This window comes from Salmo salar, chromosome ssa14, assembly GCF_905237065.1.
Source record: "Salmo salar chromosome ssa14, Ssal_v3.1, whole genome shotgun sequence".
NCBI lineage: Eukaryota > Metazoa > Chordata > Actinopteri > Salmoniformes > Salmonidae > Salmo > Salmo salar.
In genome coordinates this window covers 41,076,624-41,103,984 of record NC_059455.1, presented here as the reverse complement: position 1 = coordinate 41,103,984, position 27,361 = coordinate 41,076,624, and the positions used below count along the sequence as shown (strand labels likewise).

General features: G+C 46.0%; 1 protein-coding gene across 1 annotated transcript in view; it reads left to right on the top strand.

The window, feature by feature from the left end:
- The window catches only part of kcnab1b (potassium voltage-gated channel subfamily A regulatory beta subunit 1b), an 82,138-nt gene extending 55,669 nt beyond the window's left edge, over positions 1-26,469 (top strand). The window contains exons 9-14 of the mRNA XM_045694379.1: positions 17,735-17,820; positions 18,166-18,286; positions 18,598-18,692; positions 18,796-18,916; positions 20,076-20,164; positions 25,123-26,469. Coding sequence (XP_045550335.1) covers positions 17,735-17,820; positions 18,166-18,286; positions 18,598-18,692; positions 18,796-18,916; positions 20,076-20,164; positions 25,123-25,218 — 608 coding nt within the window. The 3' untranslated portion in view covers positions 25,219-26,469. The remainder of the gene's footprint in view (positions 1-17,734; positions 17,821-18,165; positions 18,287-18,597; positions 18,693-18,795; positions 18,917-20,075; positions 20,165-25,122) is intronic.
- Positions 26,470-27,361: the final 892 nt, after the last annotated feature.

Below are 27,361 nucleotides of genomic sequence, written 5' to 3'. Positions count from 1 at the left end.
GGATGGAGTGGGGGCTGAGACTGGCAGGGAGGGAGTGAGGGCTGAGAGTGGCAGGGATGGAGTGAGGGCTGAGACTGGCAGGGATGGAGTGGGGGCTGAGACTGTCAGGGAGGGAGTTATTGATGGTATTGTGATTGGTTTACTTTGGCACTAATTTTGTTTTGCTTGCACACACAGACATTCACATGTACAAACACACAATCAAACAAACACAAATGAACACACTCACACAGGCATGTACACACAGCATCTCTCTCTCTCTCTCTCTCTCTCTCTCTCTCTCTCTCTCTCTCTCTCTGTGTGTAACAGAGTGGATCACACAGCTAACTAGCTAGGGATTCCACATTGACTACATCACTCTATAACCCCCTTCTCTTTCTTGGAGTGGATAGACAGAACCTACTGTTCTGTCTAAGCTCTGATCCTTCTCTCTCCCTCAGCCCCAAACAAGCCACGGCCCAATCTGTCATACTTACAGTACACAGCATGAGCCTGTCACCCAGAGTCGCTGATGATTGTGAGACGGGCCCTACGGCAAAAATGTTCTAAGAAAGATCGCTAGACTGTCTTTGCCCTACAGCCAACACCAGACAATGCTGTCTCTTCAGATGTACCCATACCGTACCAGATACTATACTCATAGATTGACTGATTGGCTGATTGAGAGACACATGGACGGATAGGTGGGCAGGGTGGTGGGAGGACAGACACAAAGACGGAAAGACAGACAGACGCCCACACATACTTTCTCTCACACACACCCAGCTGTGATACCATAGGCATTCCTATCACTTCCTTCCAGTACTAACACAGTGACTGAATCACTAGATTATCACTGCCTTCCAGTACTAACACAGTGACTGAATCACTAGATTATCACTGCCTTCCAGTACTAACACAGTGACTGAATCACTAGATTATCACTGCCTTCCAGTACTAACACAGTGACTGAATCACTAGATTATCACTGCCTTCCAGTACTAACACAGTGACTGAATCACTAGATTATCACTGCCTTCCAGTACTAACACAGTGACTGAATCACCAGATTATCACTGCCTTCCAGTACTAACACAGTGACTGAATCACTAGATTATCACTGCCTTCCAGTACAAACACAGTGACTGAATCACTAGATTATCACTGCCTTCCAGTACTAACACAGTGACTGAATCACTAGATTATCACTGCCTTCCAGTACAAACACAGTGACTGAATCACTAGATTGTCACTGCCTTCCAGTACTAACACAGTGACTGATTCACTAGATTATCACTGCCTTCCAGCACTAACACAGTGACTGAATCACTAGATTATCACTGCCTTCCAGAACTAACACAGTGACTGATTCACTAGATTATCACTGCCTTCCAGTACTAACACAGTGACTGATTCACTAGATTATCACTGCGTTCCAGTACTAACACAGTGACTGAATCACTAGATTATCACTGCCTTCCAGTACTAACACAGTGACTGATTCACTAGATTATCACTGCCTTCCAGCACTAACACAGTGACTGATTCACTAGATTATCACTGCCTTCCAGCACTAACACAGTGACTGAATCACTAGATTATCACTGCCTTCCAGTACTAACACCGTGACTGATTCACTAGATTATCACTGCCTTCCAGTACTAACACAGTGACTGAATCACTAGATTATCACTGCCTTCCAGTACTAACACAGTGACTGAATCACTAGATTGTTACTGCCTTCCAGCACTAACACAGTGACTGAATCACTAGATTATCACTGCCTTCCAGTACTAACACAGTGACTGAATCACTAGATTGTCACTGCCTTCCAGCACTAACACAGTGACTGAATCACTAGATTATCACTGCCTTCCAGTACTAACACAGTGACTGAATCACTAGATTGTCACTGCCTTCCAGCACTAACACAGTGACTGAATCACTAGATTATCACTGCCTTCCAGTACTAACACAGTGACTGATTCACTAGATTATCACTGCCTTCCAGTACTAACACAGTGACTGAATCACTAGATTATCACTGCCTTCCAGTACTAACACAGTGACTGAATCACTAGATTGTCACTGCCTTCCAGCACTAACACAGTGACTGAATCACTAGATTATCACTGCCTTCCAGTACTAACACAGTGACTGAATCACTAGATTGTCACTGCCTTCCAGCACTAACACAGTGACTGAATCACTAGATTATCACTGCCTTCCAGTACTAACACAGTGACTGAATCACTAGATTGTCACTGCCTTCCAGCACTAACACAGTGACTGATTCACTACATGTATCATGGTTGTACATCATGTGATATTCATCACTACATTAAAGTAAGTTGCTGTCATCTGTTGCTGTTGAAGCAAAACAAGGTGAATCACCCATAAAATCCCCAGGATTAAATCACATGAAACAGGTTAACCCACTATCTACACACTGGCCTACCTTCCCAACACATGAAACAGGTTAACCCACTATTTACACACTGGCCTCCCATTCCAACACATGAAACAGGTTAACCCACTATCTACACACTGCCTACCCTCCCAACACATGAAACAGGTTAACCCACTATTTACACACTGGCTTCCCATCCCAACACATGAAACAGGTTAACATGATTTAATTCATTTTAGGAGATAACCCTCAGGCTTCCTGTAGATTGGTCAATATTAGTTGGGGTTCTTCTGAGCTTTAAACGTCAAGAGCTTCGTTCTATATATAGTACAGGAGGCTCGAGTTGTTGTTAGCAGCGAATAATTATATGAGACTGTGAGAGATTTCTGTGTGCCTAATGAAATCCCCATGGATGATATTATTCTGGGGTGAATGGGCAGATTTCTTTTGAGTGAATCTATTTAGTTTTTTTATTGTGATTGTAATAATATGTCTGTGTGTCTGTGTATGTAGATGTATACATATACAGTGAGGGAAAAAAGTATTTGATCCCCTGCTGATTTTGTACGTTTTCCCACTGACAAAGAAATGATCAGTCTATAATTTTAATGGTAGGTTTATTTGAACAGTGAGAGACAGAATAACAACAAAAAAATCCAGAAAAACGCATGTCAAAAATGTTATAAATTGATTTGCATTTTAATGAGGGAAATAAGTATTTGGCCCCCCTGCAAAACATGACTTAGTACTTGGTGGCAAAACCCTTGTTGGCAATCACAGAGGTCAGACGTTTCTTGTAGTTGGCCACCAGGTTTGCACACATCTCAGGAGGGATTTTGTCCCACTCCTCTGTGCAGATCTTCTCCAAGTCATTAAGGTTTCAAGGCTGACGTTTGGCAACTCGAGCCTTCAGCTCCCTCCACAGATTTTCTATGAGATTAAGGTCTGGAGACTGGCTAGGCCACTCCAGGACCTTAATGTGCTTCTTCTTGAGCCACTCCTTTGTTGCCTTGGCCATGTGTTTTGGGTCACTGTCATGCTGGAATACCCATCCACGACCCATTTTTAATGCCCTGGCTGAGGGAAGGAGGTTCTCACCCAAGATTTGACGGTACATGGCCCCGTCCATTGTCCCTTTGATGCGGTGAAGTTGTCCTGTCCCCTTAGCAGAACAACACGCCCAAAGCATAATGTTTCCACCTCCATATTTGACGGTGGAGATGGTGTTCTTGGGGTCATAGGCAGCATTCCTCCTCCTCCAAACACGGCGAGTTGAGTTGATGCCAAAGAGCTCCATTTTGGTCTCATCTGACCACAACACTTTCACCGTCCTCTGAATCATTCAGATGTTCATTGGCAAACTTCAGACGGGCATGTATATGTGCTTTCTTGAGCAGGGGGACCTTGCGGGCGCTGCAGGATTTCAGTCCTTCACGGCGTAGTGTGTTACCAATTGTTTTCTTGGTGACTATGGTCCCAGCTGACTTGAGATCATTGACAAGATCCTCCCGTGTAGTTCTGGGCTGATTCCTCACCGTTCTCATGATCATTGCAACTCCACGAGGTGAGATCTTGCATGGAGCCCCAGGCCGAGGGAGATTGACAGTTCTTTTGTGTTTCTTCCATTTGCGAATAATCGATTGATTGCTTCTGTGGACAGGTGTCTTTTTTATACAGGTAACGAGCTGAGATTAGGAGCACTCCCTTTAAGAGTGTGCTCCTAATCTCAGCTCGTTACCTGTATAAAAGACACCTGGGAGCCAGAAATCTTTCTGATTGAGAGGGGGTCAAATACTTATTTGCCTCATTAAAATGCAAATCAATTTATAACATTTTTGACATGCGTTTTTCTGTATTATTTTGTTGTTATTCTGTCTCTCACTGTTCAAATAAACCTACCATTAAAATTATAGACTGATCATTTCTTTGTCAGTGGGCAAACTTACAAAATCAGCAGGGGATCAAATACTTTTTTCACTCACTGTATATACATATACATCTACATATATATGCATATACATATATATATATATACATCTACATATATATACATCTACATATATATAGATATATATACATCTACATATATATAGATATATATACATATACATCTACATATATATATATACATCTACATATATATACATATATATATACATATACATCTACAGTAGGCAGAGCGGAGTCAAAGGGCAACACACGTCATTAATACCAAACCTGCCACAATGCAATGCAGTATCCTCCTCCTTACTTCAGCACAGTCGTTTTTTCTGTCAATTACAGATTATAGTTTTGCTGTGGGGTTAGAGGCCAGCTACGTCACTGGAAAACCCCTCAGACACACTGCCAATAGCATGGTCCAAGTGATACATTGCGAATGATGAAGAACTGGACTGGACAAAGAAGTCTGCAGTGATAGATCAGACGTAGGAGAAATATTCAATATACTGTTGGAATATACTATTTAAAACCAGTGTGTTTCAGCATCACAGCCTTCATCATGAGGATAGCAACCGCCTCCTGCACAGTACGCTACTCCTGTAATATGTATCGCTATGGAACTGGGAGTCTAGTAAGAGACCAACCATATTTGTTTCCACGGATCTCTCTTCTTGCACCTATGAGTTTAAGACAATATTGTATTAACACAATATTAACAGGGCCACAAATGGAAACACAAACAGATAAAGATGAAAAGACATTCAGACAGGCTGACAGGCTGACAGTCAGACAGGCTGACAGGTTGACAGTCAGACAGGCTGACAGGTTGACAGGCTGACAGGTTGACAGGCTGACTGTCAGACAGGCTGACAGGCAGATAGCTTGACAGGCAGATATGATAACAGGTTGACAGTCAGACAGGCTGACAGGTTGACAGGCTGACAGGTTGACAGGCTGACTGTCAGACAGGCTGACAGGCAGATAGGTTGACAGGCAGATATGATAACAGGTTGACAGGCAGACAGGTTAACATGTTGACAGGCAGACAGGCAGACAGGTTGACTCATCAAAAGAAGCATAAACAGGGTTTTTATCCATCCATCTATCCCTCTTTTTCCACCCACCCACCCTCCCTCCCTCCCTCCCTCAGCAGCACAAATAAAACCATATTTTCAGTCCTCTAAACATATCCAATGAATTCACAACACTCTGTGTATGGAGCCTCCGTATGTATATTCCTGTATCTGTCTGCCCTGGCTTAGTCATTCAGAGAGAGAGATAAGAGGGAGATAGGTTGAGATAGAAAGAAAGAAAGAAAGAAAGAAAGAAAGAAAGAAAGAAAGAAAGAAAGAAAGAAAGAAAGAAAGAAAGAAAGAAAGAAAGAAAGAAAGAAAGAAAGAAAGAAAGAAAGAAAGAAAGAAAGAAAGAAAGGTAGAGGGTGGATTAAAAGAGAAAGAAACAGAGACAAATGTGTCCACAAGTGCGTGGAGTGAGGTGAGTCTGTCCTTGGTTTGTCATCCTATAAGACATTGAAGCAGCCAGGCAGGATAGATGACTCAGTTCCTGTCTCACCCCAGCTTTATTGTGATGGCTTACTGCAGCAGGAATCTCAAGGACAGGCGTCTCACTCTGTTCACAAACACCTGCGTGGAAGGATAAGGCTTAAACTGTCACAGATTCCCCCGGTACTGCTGCTCATTCCCTTCTAGGCGTCACTGAACTGGATCATTACCACCAACCCACAGACTGTCTTCTCTCATTGCGCACAACTGGTTCCCATTCCCCCTGATTAGTATGTGTATATATGTGACCTCTGTTCTCCATTGTCCTTGTTGATTATTGTTCTCCATTGTCCTTGTTGATTATTGTTCTGAGTCCATTGGTTTTGTGAGTACCTGTGCTCTGTTGTATAGCCTTGCGTGTTACCGTCTTAGTGTGCACTTGTTATTACGGGTCTCGTCACGTGTATTTATTAGAAGTTTACACTTCGCTCTTTGTTTGGGTTACAGCCCTGTGTTATATATATATATATATATATATATATATATATATATATATATATATATATATGTTTGTTTTTGGGGCTTCGTCCCCATCATGTTCATGATGTACGCTATTTTGGGTAGTGAAATAAAATAAAAAAATTCAGCACCAGCTCCCACAACCCCACTACCTGCCTCCGTCCCATCTGAGCCGGTCCGCGGAATACCCCTGTCCCTCCCCAGAGCGCTTTGATGGTGCCCCAGCAAGATGTAAGGGATTCCTTCTGCAATGCGACCTGTACCTCGCTCGCTATGCCGAGGCTGTCTCCGGGAGAGACAGGGTTGCCACCGTCATCTCGGCACTGACCAGACGGGTCTTGGACTGGGGTGCCGCGGTCTACGAGCGCTTCACCCTCCTCTTCCGCTCGGTGTTTGATCATCCTGTGGAGGGCCAAGGGGAGGGTGAGTGCCTACTCCGACTACGCCAGGGATCTAGGACCGCCTTGGAGTTCGCCCTGGAGTTCCGGACTATCGTGGCCTCCACCGGATGGAACGAGTCGGCTTTGGTCACCGTTATCCGCAGCGGAGGAGGAGGTACAGATGGAGTTAGCCTGCCATGATGACAACCTGTCACTCGACCAGCTCATCAGCATGGCGATTCAGTTGGACAACCTCATGCGGTCCTGACAAAGACCTGCGCGGAATCCGGAGCCTATGGCTACACCTGCTCCATGGCCAGAGCCAATGGAGGTGGGCTCTGCACGTTTGCCCAAGGCAGTGCATTGGAGAAGGAAGAATCCGGGGAGGTGTCTCGCGGTGTCTGTCAACACCACTATGGTGGAAATTCCGGACCACACCCCTCAAGTGGATTTACCGGAGGAATACCAGGATCTGCATCAGGTTTTCTCTAAGAACCAGGCTACACACCTGCCTCCTCATCTCCCCTGGGACTGTGCCATTGACCTACTGTCTGATACAGCCCTCCCGAGAGGACACGTCTACCCCCTCTCTTATGCGGAGACCGAGGCCATGGAAACCTACGTACAGGAGAGCCTCCAGCAGGGTTTTATCCACTGCTCTACGTCACCAACCTCCTCAAGCTTCTTTTTTGTTAAGAAGAAAGATGGAGGACTGCGCCCCTGCATTGATTATCGAAGACTGAATAAAGCCACCGTTAAGTTCAGCTATCCTTTACCCATCATCCCAACCATCATTGAACAAATGCACGGGGTGCAGTACTTCACGAAACTGTACTTGAGGAGCGCCTACAATCTGGTGCGCATTCGTGCAGGCGACGAATGGAAAACGCCCTTTTCCAAAATCACGGGGCATTACGAGTATCTCGTAATGCTCTTTGGCCTGTCTAATGCTCATTCAGTCTTCCAGGCCTTTATTTACTAAGTGTTTCAGGACATGCTGGGAAGGGGCGTTGTGGTTTATATACAGTAGAGGATATTTTGGTCTATTCTGCTGACCGTGCCCAGCATGTCTCGTTGGTCAGGTCTATGCTGGGAAGACTGTTAGAGCATCATCTATATGTTAAACAATAAAGAAAAAAAATTCCAGCAGCCTTGTCCTTTTTGGGTTACCTCATATCCATGGAGGGAGTGGAGACAGAGGAGCAACGCGTCAGTGCAGTCAGGTCATGGCCCATCCCCAACTCCGTGAAAGCAGTCCATTTCCGGAGGTTCATCTGGGGCTGCAGCACTGTGGTCGCGCCTCTTACCTCCCTGCTGAGAGGAGGTCCCCAGAGGCTTCGTTGGATGGCGGAGGCGGAGCGGGCATTCGAGACACTGAAGGCATGCTTCACCACTGCTCCCCAACCAGACACTGGTTGGAGGGGCCCAAACACCTTATACTGGTGTGGACGGACCACCGCAACCTGGAGTACATCAGGGCAGCGAAGAGGCTACACCCGAGACAGGCCAGGTGGGCTCTATTCTTCACCAGGTTCCAATTCACGCTTCCTATAGGCCAGGCTCGAAGAATGTGAAGGCAGAGGCCCTGTCTCGCCTCTATGGCGCAGAGAGCCAAGGAGAGGAGACCTCCATCATCCCTTCATTCTGTATCATCACGCCAGTGGTGTGGGACGTGGACGCCGACATACGGCAGGCCTTGCATACGGAATCCGCACCTACACAGTACCCGGAGAACCGCGCCTACTTGCCCACAGGTGTGCGGGAACGACTCCTTACCTGGGCACACACGGTGCCGTTGTCGGGTCATCGTGAGATAGGCTGTACCATCGCCTGCCTGACTGAGAAGTACTGGTGGCCCACCTTGGCTTGGGACGTCCGGGTTATGTCTCTTCCTGCTCCATCTGTGCCCAGTCTAAGACACCCAGACACCTCCCTTATGGAAAGCTCCTTCACCTGCCGGTTCCACAATGACCCTGGTCTCACCTCTCGGTGTACTTTATCACTGACCTTCACCCTCCCAGGGGAACACCACCATTCTCATCGTTGTGGATCGGTTTTCCAAAGCTTGTCACCTCCTTCCTCTGCTTGGGCTCCCATCGGCCATCCAAACTGCGGAAGCTCTTTTTACGCACGTCTTCTGGTCAGTCTCATCTCTGGGTACCGTCCTCAAGAAAATGGGCAGGTGTTAGAGGGTCAATCAGGAAGTGGACAGGTTCCTGAGGTGTTACTGTCAGGACCGGCCGGGGAAGTGGGCAGATTTTCTACCTTGGACTGAGTACGCTCAGAATTCCTTTCGCCACTCCTTCACTCCTTTACAGTGCGTGTTGGGGTATCAGCCGGTCCTTGCACCTTGGCATCCGAGCCAGACCGAGGCCCCTGCGGTGGTTTCAGCGCGCTGAGATCTGGAACACCGCGCACACTCGTCTCCATCGGGCTGTGCGTCGGCACAAGGAACAGGCCGACCGCCACCGCAATGAGGCGCCTGTTTTCTCTCCAGGTGATTGGGTCTGGCTCTCCACCCGGGAACCTGTCCCTCCGCCTGCCATGGTGGAAGCTGAGCCAGCAGTTTGTTTGGCCATTTAAAGTCCTGAGGAGGGTTAATGAGGTGTGTACACTACTGGTGAAAAGTTTTAGAACACCTACTCATTCCAGGGTTTTTATTTATTTACAGTTGAAGTCGGAAGTTTACATACACTTAGGTTGGAGTCATTAAAACTATTTTTTTACCCACTCCACAAATTTCTTGTTAACAAACTATGGTTTTGGCAAGTCGGTTTGTACAACTACTTTGTGCATGACACAAGTAATTTTTCCAACAATTGTTTACAGACAGATTATTTCACTTATAATTCACTGTATCACAATTCCAGTGGGTCAGAAGTATACATGCACTAAGTTGACTGTGTCTTTAAACAGCTTGGAAAATTCCAGAAAATGATGTCATGGCTTTAGAAGCTTCTGATAGGGTAATTGACATCATTTGAATCAATTGGAGATGTACCTGTGGATGTATTTCAAGGCCTACTTTCAAACTCAGTGCCTCTTTGCTTGACATCATGGGAATTTCAAAAGAAATCAGCCAAGACCTCAGAAAAAAATGTGGACCTCCACAAGTCTGGTTCATCCTTGGGAGCAATTTCCAAACGCCTGAAGGTACCGCGTTCATCTGTTCAAACAATAGTACGCAAGTATAAACACCATGGGACCACGCAGTTGTCATACCGCTCAGGAAAGAGACACCGTCTCCTAGAGATGACTGTACTTTGGTACGAAAAGTGCAAATCAATCCCAGAACAACAGCAAAGGACCTTGTGAAGATGCTGGTGGAAACAGGTACAAAAGTATCTATATCCACACTAAAACGAGTCCTATATCGACATAACCAGAAAGGCAAGGAAGAAGCCACTGCTCCAAAACTGCCATAAAAAAGCAAGACTACAGTTTGCAACTGCACATGGGGACAAAGATCATACTTTTTGGAGAAATGTTCTCTGGTCTGATGAAACAAAAATAGAACTGTTTGGCCATAATGACCATCGTTATGTTTGGAGGAAAAAGGGGGATGCAAGTTGAAGAACACCATCCCAACTGTGAAGCACAGGGGTGATAGCATCATGTTGTGGGGGTGTTTTGCTGCAGGAGGGACTGGTGCACTTCACAAAATAGATGGCATCATGAGGAAGGAAAATGATGTGGATATATTGAAGCAACATCTCAAGACATCAGTCAGGAAGTTAAAGCTTTGTCGCAAATGGGTCTTCCAAATGGAGAATGACCCCAAGCATACTTCCAAAGTTGTGGCAAAATGGCTTAAGGACAACAAAGTCAAGGTATTGAAGTGGCCATCACAAAGCCCTGACCTCAATCCTATAGAAAATTTGTGGGCAGAACTGAAAAAGTGTGTGCAAGCAAGGAGGCTTACAAACCTGACTCAGTTACACCAGCTCTGTCAGGAGAAATGGGCCAAATTCACCCAACTTATTGTGGGAAGCTTGTGGAAGGCTACCCGAAACGTTTGACCCAAGTTAAACAATTTAAAGGCAATGCTACCAAATACTAATTAAGTGTATGTAAACTTCTGACCCACTGGGAATGTGATGAAAGAAATAAAAGCTGAAATAAATCATTCTCTGCTATTATTCTGACATTTCACATTCTTAAAATAAAGTGGTGATCCAAACTGACCTAAGACAAGGAATTTTTACTAGGATTAAATGTCAGGAATTGTGAAAAACTGAGTTTAAATGTACTTGGCTAAAGTGTATGTAAACCTCCGACTTCAACTGTATACTATTTTCTACATTGTAGAATAACAGTGAAGACATCAAAACTATGAAATAACACATATGGAATAATGTAGTAACCAAAAAAGTGTTAAACAAATTAAAATATATTTTATATTTGAGATTCTTCAAATAGCCTCCCTTTGCCTTGATGACAGCTTTGCACACTCTTGGCATTCTCTCAAACAGCTTCACCTGGAATGCATTTCAATTAACAGGTGTGCCTTGTTAAAAGTTAATTTGTGGAATTTCTTTCCTTCTTAATGCGTTTGAGCCAGTCAGTTGTGTTGTGACAAGGTAGGGGTGCTATACAGAAGAAAGTCCATATTATGGCAAGAACAGCGCAAATAAGCAAAGAGAAACGACAGTCGATCATTACTTTAAGACATGAAGTTCAGTCAATACAGAAAATTTCAAGAACTTTGAAAGTTTCTTCAAGTGCAAACGCAAAAACCACCAAGCGCTATGATGAAACTGGCTCTCATGAGGACCACCACAGGAATGGAAGACCCATAGTTACCTCTGCTGCAGAGGATAAGTTCATTAGAGTTACCAGCCTCAGAAATTGCAGCCCAAATAAATGCTTCACAGAGTTCAAGTAACAGACACATCTCAACATCAACTGCTCAGAGGAGATTATGTGAATCAGGCCTTCATGGTCGAATTGCTGCAAAGAAACCACTACTAAAGGACACCAATAACAAGAAAAAACTTGCTTGGGCCAAGAAACACGAGCAATGGATATTAGACCGTTGGAAATCTGTCCTTTGTTCTGGAGTCCAAATTGGAGATTTATGGTTCCAACCACCGTGTCTTGTGAGACGCAGAGTAGGTGAATGGATGATCTCCATGTGTGTTTTTCCCACCGTGAAGCATGGAGGTGGAGGTGTTATGTTGTGGGGGTGCTTTGCTGGTGACACTGTCAGTGATTTATTTACATTTCAAGGCACATTTAACCAGCATGGCTACCAAAGCATTCTGCAGTGATATGCCACCCCATCTGGTTTGGGCATAGTCCCACTATCATTTGTTTTTCAACAGGACAATAACCCAACACACCTCCAGGCTGTGTAAGGGCTATTTGACCAAGGAGTGTGAAGGAGGATTGCATCAGATGACCTGGCCTCCACAATCCCCCGACCTGAAACAAATTAAGATGGTTTGGGATGAGTCGGACCGCAGAGTGAAGGAAAAGCAGCCAACAAGTGCTCAGCATATGTGGGAACTCCTTCAAGACTGTTGGAAAAACATTCCAAGTGAAGCTGGTTGAGAGAATGCCAAGAGTGTGCAAAGCTGTCATCAAGGTAAAGGGTGGCTATTTGAAGAATCTCAAATATAAAATATATTTGTTTAACACTTTTTTGGTTACTACATGTGTTATTTCATAGTTTTGATGTCTTCACTATTATTCTACAATGTAGAAAATAGTAAAAAATTAAGAAAAACCATTGAATGAGTTGGTATTTTAAAACTTTTGACCAGAAGTGTACCGTTTGCAACTCCCTGCTGATTACCGCATTAACCCAACTTTCATGTGTCTCTCCTCAGGCCAGTGATGCCTGGTCCCCTTGCTGAGGCTGGACCCAGTGACGCCCCGCCTCTTCCTCTGGACTTCGAGCGAGGTCTGGCCTCCTTGGTCCGTGAGGTCCTGGATTCGAGGCGTCGGGCGGGGTGTCTTCAGTACCTCATTGACTGGGAGGGGTACGGCCCAGAGGATCGGTGCTGGGTTCCTGCGGTGGACATCCTGGACGCTTCACTGACCAGGGATTTACACTGTCGGCGCCATGACCAACCCACACCGCTTCCCAGAGGTCGTCCCCGTGTCCGGTGTCGTCCCCGAGTCCGGTGTCGTCCCACTGTGGTCGTCCCCGAGTCCGGTGTCGTCCCACTGTGGTCGTCCCCGAGTCCGGTGTCGTCCCGCTGCTGGTGCAGCGCGTCAGAGGGGCGGGTACTGTCACGGATTCCCCCGGGTACTGATGTTCATTCCGTTCACAAGCTCCCGAGGTTTACGTTACCGGCCTTCTAGGTGTCACTGAACTGGATCCTTACCACCAACCCCGGACTGTCTTCTCTCATTACTCACACCTGGTTCCCATTCCCCTTGATTAGTATGTCTATATATGTGCCCTCTGTTCTCCATTGTCCTTGTTGATTATTGTTCCATGTCCGTTGGTCTTGTGAGTACCTGTGCTCTGTTGTATCGGCTTGCGTGTTACCGTGTTAGTGTGCACTTGTTGTTACGGGTCTCGTCCCGTGTATTGTTATTACGGGTCTCGTCCCGTGTATTGTTATTACGGGTCTCGTCCCGTGTATTGTTGTTACGGGTCTCGTCCCGTGTATTTATTAGAGGTTTACATCTCGCTCTTTGTTTGGGTTACAGCCCTGTGTTTTATATGTGTATATATATATATATATATATATACGCTATTTTGGGTAGTGAAATAAAAAAAACTATTTTCGCATTCCTGCACCTGTTTCCAATCATTATACAACGTGACATAAACAGAGCACAGTGTTTATCAGTGGGGTGTTAGACAGCAAACAAGCAAGCAAACTCACACATACAGGCAAACACACACACACACAAACACACACACATGCTCAAACACGCACAGATTCACACACAGAGACAAACAAGCAAATTAAATACACACACACCTCAAACCCATTCATCCTTCTGTTTTTGCTAAATACCAATATTTTTCTGCCCTCTGCCCACGGTGTACACAGCAAGCAATCCTTTGACATGAGATATATATCCCAGCCAGGCCTGGGGTTGGAAAGTAATGACTTGCTGGAACTTTTGAGCCTGAGGGCAGGCCACTGAAGAGGGCACTGTTGTGAAAGAGGGCATATGAAGTGTACATCAGGCTACTCTGTTGATATGGGTATAGGCATTGATAATCTACCATTACCTTAGAAGCTCAGGTGAACCATTGACTAAGAATTCATAGAATTTAATGACCAACACACTCCCCCAGCAATCTCTCCATCTCTTTGTCTTTCTATCTTTCCTCCCCCTCTCTCTCTCTCTCTTTCCCTCTCAGAACAGATGTATTGTTGTTCACGCCTGACATTTTCTCCTCTCCACCTCCCACCTGTTTCACCCACACACTCTGGCTCTCTCCGCTGTATGTAGGCTCGCAGAATGAGCTGCTCATGAAAGGGAATCACTCTTTTTTTAAATCCCACTCTGATCTAGGTTCATCTCTCTTTCAACTTCATTAATCTCCCTGTTTTACATTTTATCCTTCAGCATCCTGTTGCAATTGAATTGAATTTGTTGGTTAGACTACAGGTCTATAAGGTATAATTTTATCATCCAAACTCTCTGTGTGATTTACTTTTCTTCAATATAGGCGTGTTGGGTTGTACTGTGTTATCGTCATGCCAATGTGTTCTTGTTTTGGTTAGAGAAAGAAAGAGACAGATAAAAGGAAAGAGGTAGAGAAGGGCAGAGGGTGGATTAAAAGAGAAAGAAAGAGAGAGGTGTACGTTATTGTATAGCTACCAAATTGCACTGCTTGCCAAGCATAATTGCCCCTTGCGGGACATATTAAGTACATGGTATTGAATCACATGTTCCAGAGATTCCGGTCTCTCTTGGTTAGACACCTTGTATCCTTGCATTACTTACTCTACTCCCATTAATAAATATCAGCTTTCTTGTGTATCTCCACACCACCATGACCCTGCAGTACCACTCTATACCCTGAGGCACAAACAGAACCGACAAAGGTCCACTACGAGAGACTTCTGCTCCATCATCTGTCATCTCTCTCTCTCTCAGCTGACTGGGTCTTTTCAGTCTGGCACTGCGGCATTTGGCGTTTGGATTAATATTACCTCATATAATATCTCATATGAAATCTTCCCCTGCACTGGCCATAGGAGGATGGAGGATATATTCTGGGCTTCTTGCTCAATGGTACGAATCCTTTCACCGGTTTCCTTTGTTTGTATTGTTTTTTAACTCGCCCCTTTAGCAGCAGGCTTGCTTTCAATTGGCTTCTGACTCGAGCCTTTTGAGCGGTTGTTTGGCGATTATTATTCAATGAGACTGAACTGAATGGATTAATTGATGTACTCAGCTGTGGTAGTGGAGCTCGGCGGCAATACAGACATGCAGATGGTATTGAAATGGAATTGAAAAATCCCCAGGTGTCGCGTCCTGACCAGTAAAAGGGGTTATTTGTTATTGTAGTTTGGTCAGGGCGTGGCAGGGGGTGTTTGTTTTGTGTGTTTCGGTGGTTTTGGTTTATGTTCTATGTTATCTATTTCTATGTGTTTATCTAGTTTTGTATTTCTATGTTGGGTTTTTGGCAATGACCTCCAATTAGAGGCAGCTGGTTGTCATTCGCTCTAATTGGAGGCCATATTTAGTTGGGTTTGTTTTCTCTTGTGTTTTGTGGGTTGTTGTTTCCAGTATAGTCTGAGCACCTTACTGGACTGTTTTCGTTGTGAGTTTATTTTGTTTAAGTGTTTTCTTTAATAAAGAAAGAAGATGAGCACTTTACCCGCTGCGTTTTGGTCCAATCCTTACGACCTCTATGACAGAACCACCCACCAAACAAGGACCAAGCAGCGGGGATTGGAGCACCGAAGAGAAAGATGGACGTGGGAGGCAGAACGACGTTTCTGGGAGAGGAAACTAAGGGAGCTAGATGAGGCCGAGAGGTATCCCCAAAAATAATTTGGGGGGTGGGGGGGGGGCACACGGGGAGTTTGGCAGAGTCAGGATGGAGACCTGAGCCAACTCCCCATGCTTATTATGGGGAGCGACGGATCAAGCAAGCACCTTGTTATGCGGAGATACGCACTGTGTCGCCCATACGCGTGCACAGTCCGGTGCGGTCAATAGGGTTCCGCAGCGTTGCCAGGCGAGAGTTAGCCGGCAGCCAGGGAGAAGTGCGACGGCGCAGGGCATCTGGCCACCAGTGCATCTCCTCGGTCCAGTTTACCCTGTTCCTGCTCCTCACACTAGCCCTGAGGTGCGTGTTACTAGGCTGGCGCCTCCAAAACCAGCCCCACGCATCAGGCCTCTAGTGCGCCTGCCCAGTCCAGTACGTCCTGTTCATGCTCCTCGCACTAGCCCTGAGGTGCGTGTCACTAGTCTGTCGCCCCCAAAGCCAGCCCCACGCATCAGGCCTCTAGTGCGCCTGCCCAGTCCAGTACGTCCTGTTCCTGCTCCTCGCACTAGCCCTGAGGTGTGTGTCACTAGTCTGGCGCCTCCAAAGCCAGCCCCACGCATCAGGCCTCTAGTGCGCCTGCCCAGTCCAGTACGTCCTGTTCCTGCTCCCCGCACTAGCCACGATGTGCGTGTTACCAGTCTGGCGCCTCCAAAGCCAGCCTCACGCATCAGGCTTCCAGTGCGCCTGCCCAGTCCAGTACGTCCTGTTCCTGCTCCGCTCACTCACCCTCCAGTGCGCCTCCATAACCCGGTACAGCCAGTGCCTGCTGTGAGCACTCTGCCATTAGTACGTCCTGTTCCTGTTCCCCGCACTCATCCTCCAGTGCGCCTCCATAACCCGGTACAGCCAGTGCCTGCTGTGAGCACTCCGTCTCCAGCGACGCTCTCCAGTCTGCAGCCTTCAGCGACGCCCTCCAGTCTGCAGCCTCCAGCGACGCTCCTCAGCCCTGAGCCTCCAGCGACGCTCCCCAGCCCTGAGCCTCCAGCGACGCTCCCCAGCCCTGAGCCTCCAGCGACGCTCCCAAGCCCTGAGCCTCCAGCGACGCTCCCAAGCCCTGAGCCTCCAGCGACGCTCCTCAGCCCGGAGTCTCCAGCGACGCTCCCCAGCCCGGAGTCTCCAGCGACGCTCCCCAGCCCGGAGTCTCCAGCGACGCTCCCCAGCCCGGAGTCTCCAGCGACGCTCCCCAGCCCGGAGTCTCCAGCGACGCTCCCCAACCCGGAGTCTCCAGCGACGCTCCCCAGCCCGGAGTCTCCAGCGACGCTCCCCAGCCCGGAGTCTCCAGCGACGCTCCCCAGCCCGGAGTCTCCAGCGACGCTCCCCAGCCCGGAGTCTCCAGCGACGCTCCCCAGCCCGGAGTCTCCAGCGACGCTCCCCAGCCCGGAGTAAACAAGCGACACTCCCCAGCCCGGAGTCTACGGAACGGGAGCTACACCCAGAGCCAGAGCCACCTCCGTAGTGGGAGGATTGGGAGGGGGGGGTGTAGCACAGGGACCGTTGTTGACGGTGGTCCAGCGTCGTCCCAGTTAGGGTTTGGCCTGGGGGGGTGGGCTGTCATTTTAAATAAGAATTTGTTTTTAACTGACTTTCCTAGTTAAATTAAAAATAAATTAAAAATAATTAAATATAAATGGGTTTGTTATTTGCGGTAACTTCTTTGTTGTTCTAATATCCCAAACTGACATGTCAGTTTCAGTTTCACCAATGAAGGATTCTAGCTAATGAGAAGTGATCTTTCTGAGGTTGTAGAAGAAGGAGCTGAGGCGCCCTCTAATGTCTCAGAACTACTCCTACAAGTCAGAGTATATTCATCATATCAAGTTTCATCTGTGAGAAGGGACGTTTCTCTCAAAACACATTATTTCCCCTTATTTTTGCTAAACTCTCTTGACTCCCTTCTTCCAGAATGTGGGAAACACCAACCTACACCTACACCCCCTCTGTCCCTCCCATAGCCCTCCTGTATCCCTCCCGTATCCCTCTCCGTGACCCTCCCGTAGCTAGCAGGTTTTTAATGTTTTTGTCTCTGCAGAGATTGTGAGGGCGATGACCCATTTGATCAACAATGGCATGTCCATGTACTGGGGGACATCACGATGGTCTGCCATGGAGATTATGGTAAGTAGGCAAATTCTCTCACAACTTCCCAATACGTCAACTTCATATTCTCTTCAGCAGTGTGTAGACCTGCACGATCTGTCCACATAATTCACTGTAGCATGCTTGGGATATAAATGCTTTTGAAGTCTGACATTAGTGAGTAAACAAACATTATAGTGGTTGAAAAGGTGAATGAAGTCTGAAAAGTTCAGGTGCTGTCTTGTAATATCAATACTTTTGAAGATATGGAAGTTTGGTCTGACATTAACAAGAGAAGCTTGAAAAGGTGAACAGAGTCAGCATTGTTCTCACCTTGGTTCTGCCCCGCTCCCCTCTTCCCTTCTCCTCTCAATTGTTTTTCAGGAAGCGTACTCGGTTGCGCGGCAGTTTAACCTGATCCCTCCGGTGTGTGAGCAGGCTGAGTACCACTTCTTCCAGAGGGACAAGGTGGAGACACAGCTACCTGAGCTCTACCATAAGATAGGCAGGTGTAATAGTAACACCATCTCAGAAAGTCACTAGATTTTAGATTTGTCACACTTTGGGACTGCATTCAAGTGTCCTATAAACGCCATTGAAATGCACAACCAGGATCAGACTGGTAACAGACTGTGCAGTAGTAGTAGTTCACCCCAAAATTCAAAGTTTGTCAAAACTGGTCTAATGTCGAGCTGAGTCCATATTCCAAACTGCAAAAGGTAAACTCTTGATACCAGTACTTTTGTCCTTCAGTACCATGATAATCTGATGATTACCCTGCCTGTCATGTGACCTAACTCCCATGTGCCATTGCAGGTGTGGGTGTGGTCTCCTGGTCACCTCTAGCCTGTGGAATCATCACTGGGAAGTATGAGAATGGTATCCCAGAATGCTCCAGGGCCTCCATGAAGGTACTGCTCGTATCTGCTTGTCCCAACAACATCTGAGGGGATTTATGAATGTCAGCTTGGTCCTCAGGTGGTGTCTAAGACTGGTCTTCTTCCTCTCTTCCAGCCGTATGCCTGGTTAAAGGATAAGATAGTGAGCGAAGAAGGGAGGAAACAGCAGGCCAAGCTGAAGGAGCTCACTACCATCTCTGAGAAGCTGGGCTGCACTCTGCCACAATTAGCTATCGGTAAGATATCAGTAACACAAATGCTGAAAAGACAAAGTTGATGGTTTTCACGAAAAGCTTAGGCTCAAATTGCGTTTTTATTTTAGTAATAAGTTCTGGGGTTTTTCAAGCGAGAAAGTGGCTTGTTTCCACTACTTTCGTGCCTGTAATTGATTTTGTTGATATATTGTACATGTATACCCCTGTGGCATCATTACATATGCTGGAAACTGTGTACCAAAGGCCTCACACATCACTGTAACCTTTACATGAGTGGGCTGGTCTTCCTTAACTCTTCGGAGATTAAATCATTGGTAGGTTTTATTTAGAAGGCCATATTGAGACGGCTCCCATTTTACTTGTGTAACTAAATTGTCCAGCAGACAAATTAAAACGCCTGCGTTCACTTGATTGTGCCTAAGGCCCGTACAGAAAAAAGCTTTCCAGTTCTCTGCCCCTTACTTCATTTTTTTTATTTATTTAACTGGGCAAGTCAGTTAGAATCCAATTATTATTTACAATGACGGCCTACCCCAGCCAAACCTTAACCCAGACAATGCTGGACCAATTGTGCACCGCCCAATGGGACTCCCAATCATGGCCAGTTGGAATCAAACCAGGGTCTGTAGCAATACCTCTAGCACTGAGATGCAGTGCCTTAGACAACTGCGCCACTAGGGAGCCCAATCACACGCATGGAACGAGCTTCAAAGGTTGCTGAAATTACAGGAGCTCGTCCCTATAATTTATTTTAAAGAAGGGTTACACACTATGATGCCAAATGAAATGGGGGGGCTGTCAATGTTTTGAACCCTAGTTGCACCACACTTTCCCACACCATCCTGCTGTTCAATGTGTAAATGTATATTTTTTAAACTGTAGCGCTTTGTGTTTTATGTTATAAATGTGTCTGCAACTTTGTGTGCTGCTATTTTGGCCAGGTATTGTAAAAGAGATTGTTCATCTCAATGAGACTAACCTGGTAAAATAAAGGTACCCCAAAAAATAGACAAATAACCATGCTGGATGTGGAAGATGACACTATGAGTAATGGAGGGACTACCTCCATAAGGGACTTGTCCAATAACAAACGTACATTTTCTTTTTCCATTGCAAAATGTTTTCCGTTGCATGCCCTAATGAACTCAACCCTGTTACCTCCCCTTCTCTCTCTCTGCAGCCTGGTGTCTGAGAAATGAAGGAGTGAGCTCAGTGCTGCTGGGAACATCCAACCCCATCCAGCTTGCAGAGAACCTGAGGGCCATGGAGGCAAGGAGCATCTCTCATATAGTTTACTTTTTTCATTAAGGGAAGAAGGACTCCCTTGAAGAATACATTTTAAGCTGTTTTAGGCCCAATGCAAAATCGACCCTGAGACTCTATGCCCACAGGAGGTTGGTGGCACCTTAATTGGGGAGAATGGGCTCATGTTAATGGCTGGAGCGGAATAGGTGGAATGATAACAAAAACATCAAACAAATCAAATCAAACTTTATTTGTCACATGCGCCGAATACAACAAGTGTAGACCTTACCGTGAAATGCTTACTTACAAGGCCTTAACCAACAGTAAAGTTCAAGAAGAGTTAAGAAAATATTTACCAAATAAACTAAAGTAAAACATAATTAAAAGTAACACAATAACATAACAATAACGAGGCTATATACAGGGGGTACCGGTACCGAGTCAGTGTGTGGGGGTACATGTTAGAGGTCATTTGTACATGTAGGTAGGGGTGAAGTGACTATGCATAGATAATAAACAGTGAGTAGCAGCAGTGTACAAAACTAATGGAGGGGGGGTCAATATAATAGTCCGGTGGCCATTTGATTAATTGTTCAGCAGTCTTATGGCTTGGGGGTAGAAGCTGTTCAGGAGCCTTTTGGTCCTAGACTTGGCGCTCCGGTACCACTTGCCGTGCGGTAGCAGAGAAAACAGTCTATGACTTGGGTGACTGGAGTCTCTAACAATTTTAGGGGCTTTCCTCTGACACCGCCTATTATATAGGTCCTGGATGGCAGGAAGCTTGGCCCCAGTGATATACTGGGCCGTACGCACAACCCTCTGTAGCGCCTTACGGTCAGATGGCGAGTAGTTGCCATACCAGGCTGTGATGCAACTGGTCAGGATGCTCTCGATGGTGCAGCTGTAGAACCTTTTGAGGATCTGGAGATCCGTGCCAAATCTTTTCAGTCTCCTGAGGGGGGAAAGGTTTTGTCATGCCCTCTTCACAACTGTCTTGGTGTGTTTGGACCATGATAGATTGTTGGTGATGTGGACACCAAGGAACTTGAAACTCTCGACCCGCTCTACTACAGCCCCGTTGATATTAATGGGGGCCTGTTCGGCCCGCCCTTTCCTGTAGTCCACGATCAGCTCCTTTGTCTTGCTCACGTTGAGGGAGAGGTTGTTGTCCTGACACCACACTTCCAGTTCTCTGACATCCTCCCTACAGGCTGTCTCATCGTTGTCGGTGATCAGGCCTACCACTGTTGTGTCGTCAGCAAACTTAATGATGGTGTTGGAGTCGTGTTTGGCCACACAGTCGTGGGTGAACAGGGAGTACAGGTGTGGATTAAGTACACACCTATGAGGGGCCCCAGTTTTGAGGATCAGCATGGCAGACGTGTTGTTGCCTACCCTTACCACCTGGAGGCGGCCATCAGGAAGTCCAGGATCCAGTTTCAGAGGGAGGTGTTTAGTCTGAAGATCCTTAACTTAGTGGTTTCCAGGTGTTTGATGCCATTCCATTTTCTCCATTGCAAACATCATTATGAGCTGTCCTCCCCTCAGCAGCCTCTTGCGCCTATGCCCTATGTACGTGTGGAGACCTGAGCGGATTTGACAGGTGTACGCAATATGGTAGTAGCTCCACTTGCTCACTGATAAGCTAGGTGGAAGTTACACCATATGTCTTATACCTATCAAATCATCTTAGATGCAGTAGCCTCGTGAGCCTCCCTGATCTCGCTATTGTCATGACGTGGCCCTTTTGGGTGTATATCGTGGCTCCCCCCTCTCTCACTCTCTTTCCCACAACAGGTTTTACAGCGGTCATAAATTCTGCTTGTCGTCGATACCTGGAGGTGGTCTTGAGGAGGGCCGACCGGGCTCTCCTCCAGGTACGACGACAGCGGTTGACAAACATCTGGGCAGAAGGTATGCCAACCTTTTCTTCCTGTTCAGGGAAGAGTGGGGGCTGATACCCCAGGGAACACTCAAAAGGTGATAGACCCGTGGCAAAGCAGGAAAGGGTCTTGCGGGCGTATTCGACCCACACAAGCTGCTGGCTCCAGGTGGTGGGGATGGCAGAGACCAGGCAGCGCAGAGTAGTCTCTAGGTCCTGGTTGGCTCACTCCGACTGGCTGTTGGACTGGGGGTGGAACCCGGAGGACAGGCTGGCCGACGACCCAATGAGGTTCCAGAACGCCTTCCAGAACTTGGATGAGAACTGAGGACCCCGGTCGGAGACCATGTCTACTGGTAGACCATGGATCCGGAAGATGTGCTGCACCATGAGCTGGGCCGTCTCTTTGGCAGAGGGTAGTTTGGGGAGAGGAATAAAATGGGCGGCTTTGGAAAACCGATCCACCACGGTCAGGATGGCGGTGTTACCATCAGACGGGGAAGACCCGTGACAAGGTCCAGTGAGATGTGAGACCAAGGACGGTGAGGGACTGGCAGAGGTTGGAGGAGACCAGCCGGAGCTTGCCGCGAAGTCTTGTTCTGTGCACAAACCGTGCAAGGGGCGACGAATGCGGACACGTGAGGGACCATGGTAGGCCACCAAAAGCATTGTCGCACAAAAGCCAGGGTCCGACAGGAGCCCGGGTGGCAGGCAAGCCTGGAGGAGTGGGCCCACTCCACGATCACGGAGTGGACGGCGTCAGGAATGAACATCCGGTTATCAGGGCCCCCACCAGTGTTCGGCTGGGAACGCTGCGCCTCATGGACCTGCTTCCCTATTCCCCAGCTGAGTGCCGTCGGCAGGCACGAAGTAGGAAGAATGGTCTCGGGTTCCTGGGTAGTAGCCGGGGGGCTATAGCGGCATGACAGCGCATCCGGCTTGACATTCTTGGATCCCGGCCGGTACGAGAGGGAGAAGTTGAACCGTGTGAACAGCAGGGCCCATTTAGCTTGCCTGGAATTGAGGCGCTTGGCAGTGTGGAGATACAGTTAGATTAACAAGAATGTATGCTTTCTGCCAGTATCAGATATGTCTATGTCCTGGGAAATACGCTTGTTACTTACAACCTCATGCTAATCGCATTAGCCTACGTTAGCTCAACCGTCCCGTGGAAGGGACACCGATCCTGAAGAAGTTTTTATCGAACAGGGGCAGGCAAAAGGCAGGTCAAGGGCAGGCAGAGGTCAGTAATCCAGAAAGGTGGGGCAAAGGTACAGGATGGCAGGCAGGCTCAGGGTCAGGGAAGGCAGAATGGTCAACACTGGGAAAACTAGGAAACAGGAACACTCGAGAGACAGGAGCAGAGGGAAAAACGCTGGTAGGCTCGACAAAACAAAACGAACTGGCAACCGACAAACAGAGAACACAGGTATAAATACACAGGGGATAATGGGGAAAATGGCAATCACAAAGACAGGTGAAACAGATCAGGGTGTGACAATAGGAATATTTTTGAAAAGATGAAATGTGATGTTAGCCGTCTAAATGAGAGTATGGGTTTTCATATAAAGTTTTAACTAGTCAGCGACCACACCCCGTGAGTACAGACATTACATTTTTTTTATTCAACCTTTATTTAACTAGGCAAGTCAGTTAAGAACAAATTCTTATTTACAATGATGGCCTAGGAACAGTGGGTTAACTGCCTTGTTCAGGGGCAGAACGACAGATTGTTACCTTGTCAGCTCAGGGATTTTATCTAGCAACCTTTCGGTTACTGGGCCAACGCTCTAACCATTTACATCAGTGTCATGGAACGTCCCCTTTTCTACTAAGTATAAAACCCACTTTTGACAAAATTAGATCAGAAAACATGAAGCGGTAGCTACATGTTGAAATGGTTGGCAAATTAAACTAGAGTCAAGATAACGCCAGGACGATGTCCCCCCGTTGGAATGGCTATCACTCTATAGACCAAAACATGCCAGGTGAAGCTGGTGTGTGAAGTGGTTCAAACTACAACTCTACCAAAGCACAAGACCAGAGAACATGGAGGTCATTCCCATGCTGAAATGGTGAAGAAATCTCCAAAATAAAAACCAATTATTCAGGCTGCAGCTGTTTAAATACTTTAGTCTGGTAAATGCATCCGATTTAAGAACATTTCTGAATGGTACTCTGAAGTATCCAGTATAACAACTACAACGGACTTTGATCTCTGGTGGACAAACCAGAGGCTTTCTGTCGACTGACTATCCAGCAGACAGACCGGTGATCAGAGAGGGACAACAAAGGCATACAGATGAAAATATGTAAATTGCAATTTATTTTCAAATGAGGGGCTGTTCATGTTAAAAGTATTAGCATTTCATAAGTGTAGTTATCAACTGTTTCCCGCTCTCGAACTGTCCCCACTTAATTTCCTTTGTCTACCAAGCCATCATATCAGCTTAGCCCACTAGGGACTTTTCTATCATGTCAGTAACCAATGTATGACCTATGTGTGTGTGTGTGTTTATGTAATTCTGTAATTGATTAAGTTAGTTAGTAAATAAATAATTAAGCCAATTTGTATATCTCTGACTCATGATCTATGTTAGGGTTTGTGCAGATATCCAAGGGTTTGCGACATTCAGAATATGCCTGATGAGGTCATAATACATTAATAAGTGAGTGTAATCGATAAAATATGAACATATCTGAAGAGTTATATTCGTGAAATAAACACTCTTTAAACATTTTCCCGTGGTGCCCCGGCTTCCTAGTTAATTAAAGGTACATGATTAGTTTAATCACGTAAATAAATGACAGAGAATTGATTTGATAAATGAACAGTCTTCACATTTAATGATAGTCAACGCTATGACACTATCATCCACAGATCAGGCTGGCTGGCGAGGCTAAGGGTGCAAGGTTTAGGGTTCAATTTGGGATACTGACATCTATTTCTCAGCACTCATACTGCTCCCCTTCTCTAGTCTATGCCTACACTGTTTATTTACAATTATGGATGCCTATTGTGGTGTAGTTACGAACTACTACTACCAACATAACAACTGACTGAATCAATGGTATTGTTTCTCTTCTTCATGTATTCTAGGTCATTCCAAAGATGACAGCAGTCATTGCCACAGAGATTGACCACGTCTTGGGAAACCAACCCCACAGGAAGAAGGACTTCCAACAAGCACATTAGGATGGAGCCATTCTACAGGACTGTGACTAATCTGGACCAGCTCTCATCAGTGGCACCTCCAGTCAGTGGCACCTCCAGCCATTGTGTGCCCAACCCTGTTTGTGTGTGTGTATGTGTGTTCTACGCAGTTCCTCGTCCTGCCACGTCCAAATAAAGATAAACCAGTACTCAGTGTCGTTAACTAGGAGCTCTGCTTGACAAAGCATGCATGCCACACAGCTCCTCCACTCCACTTCAGTGCAGCTCAAACCTGCTGAACTAATCAGCCGTTATCAAGATAGCAATCAAGTCAGACTAAGATCACCTGAATCAGTTGAGGCTGCTGAGGGAAGAACGGCTCATAGTAATGGCTGAAATAGACTGTAATGGATAGAATAGAATTGTATCAAACACATGAAAACCATGTTTTTGATACCATTCCATTTACTCCATTCCAGCCATTATTATGAGCCGTTCTCCCCTCACCAGCCTCCGCTGAATCTGATGTGCAAATCCCTTATGGTACACCCAGCTGTCCCGCATTCTGTGTAGAAGCCTTTGTAGGCTAAACGGGACATTCACGAGGACAAACTCTTGGACAGAGGACTGTGTTCCTGTCCTCAAAGTGATACACATTGACAAATGATCTGTCCATGAGGGTCAGTGCTGGCTGAGCCCCTCCTATCCAACAACCTGAGTGCTTACCTAACCCTGCATTGTTGTAGTGATAATTAACTGTTTCGATACATGCTGACATCTTGTGGTTTTTAACTTTTGTTTTCCCATCGTGATGCTAAAATACCAACAGAGTTGTGTTGGATTGAATATTTCAAAACGACATGTGTAATGACTGTTAACTGATTATATATATTTTTGTCAATAAATGCAGAAGAACACAGTATTATTATGATAGTACTTTCATAGTATCTCCCCATTTCTCTCTAACAATGCATTGTCTCTTCTGCTAACAGATATTGCAGGCATGTACATATGTCTACTGTTGGTGTAAGCAGCATTACTGGATGCTATCTAGTGCCCTCATTGCACATACCGATATATTTTCATTTTATCCAAGTTAAACTGATGTATATGATGTATATTCTACCCTTTGTCATTGCACCTGGGCTAAAACTGAATACAATGTCTGTTCAAATGTAAAATGGTATAATGAAATGATGTTAGAGGTTGAGAGTTCAGTCAAGACTCCTTAATTATTTGATGTAGTTGTTGTTAATTTGTACATACTGTATATAAATAAATATCCAGTGTGAACGATGGTATTCTCTGTGTAGAAACACCTCATATCTAGAAGTATTGCAAATATGTAGTTTAAAAAAGTAAGGCATAGACAAGGCTCCAATACGAAGAAACATACACATTTGTGAAATGAATAGTCAGGATAGAATTGATGACGTCATTGGAAAACTGTCCCTCTAAAGTTGTGGATGTAGCCTACCAATTTCATTATGTAGCTTTTTCCAGCAGAATGTGAAAACAAAAACATTTCTAGATTCTTCTATTTGAAAACCAAGTACAGTGGCTTGTGAAAGTATTCAACCCCATGGCATTTTCCCTATTTTGTTGCCTTACAATCTGGAATTAAAATTGATTTTTGGGGGGTTTGTATCGTTTGATTTACACAACATGTCTACCACTTTGAAGATGGAAAATATTTTTTATTGTGAAACAAACAAGAAATAAAAAAAAACAGAAAACTTGAGCATGCATAACTATTCACCCCCCCCCTCCCCAAAGTCAATACTTTGTAGAGCCACCTTTTGCAGCAATTACAGCTGCAAGTCTCTTGGGGTATGTCTCTATAAGCTTGACACATCTAGCCACTGGGATTTTTGCCCATTCTTCAAGGCAAAACTGCTCCAGCTCCTTCAAGTTGGATGGGTTCCGCTGGTGTACAGCAATCTTTAAGTCATACCACAGATTATCAATTGGATTGAGGTCTGGGCTTTGACTAGGCCATTCCAAGACATTTAAATGTTTCCCCTTAAACCACACGAGTGTTGCTTTAGCAGTATGCTTAGGGTCACTTTCCTGCTGGAAGGTGAATCTCCATCCCAGTCTCAAATCTCTGGAAGACTGAAACAGGTTTCCCTCAAGAATTCCCCTGTATTTAGCACCATCCATCATTCCTTCAATTCTGACCAGT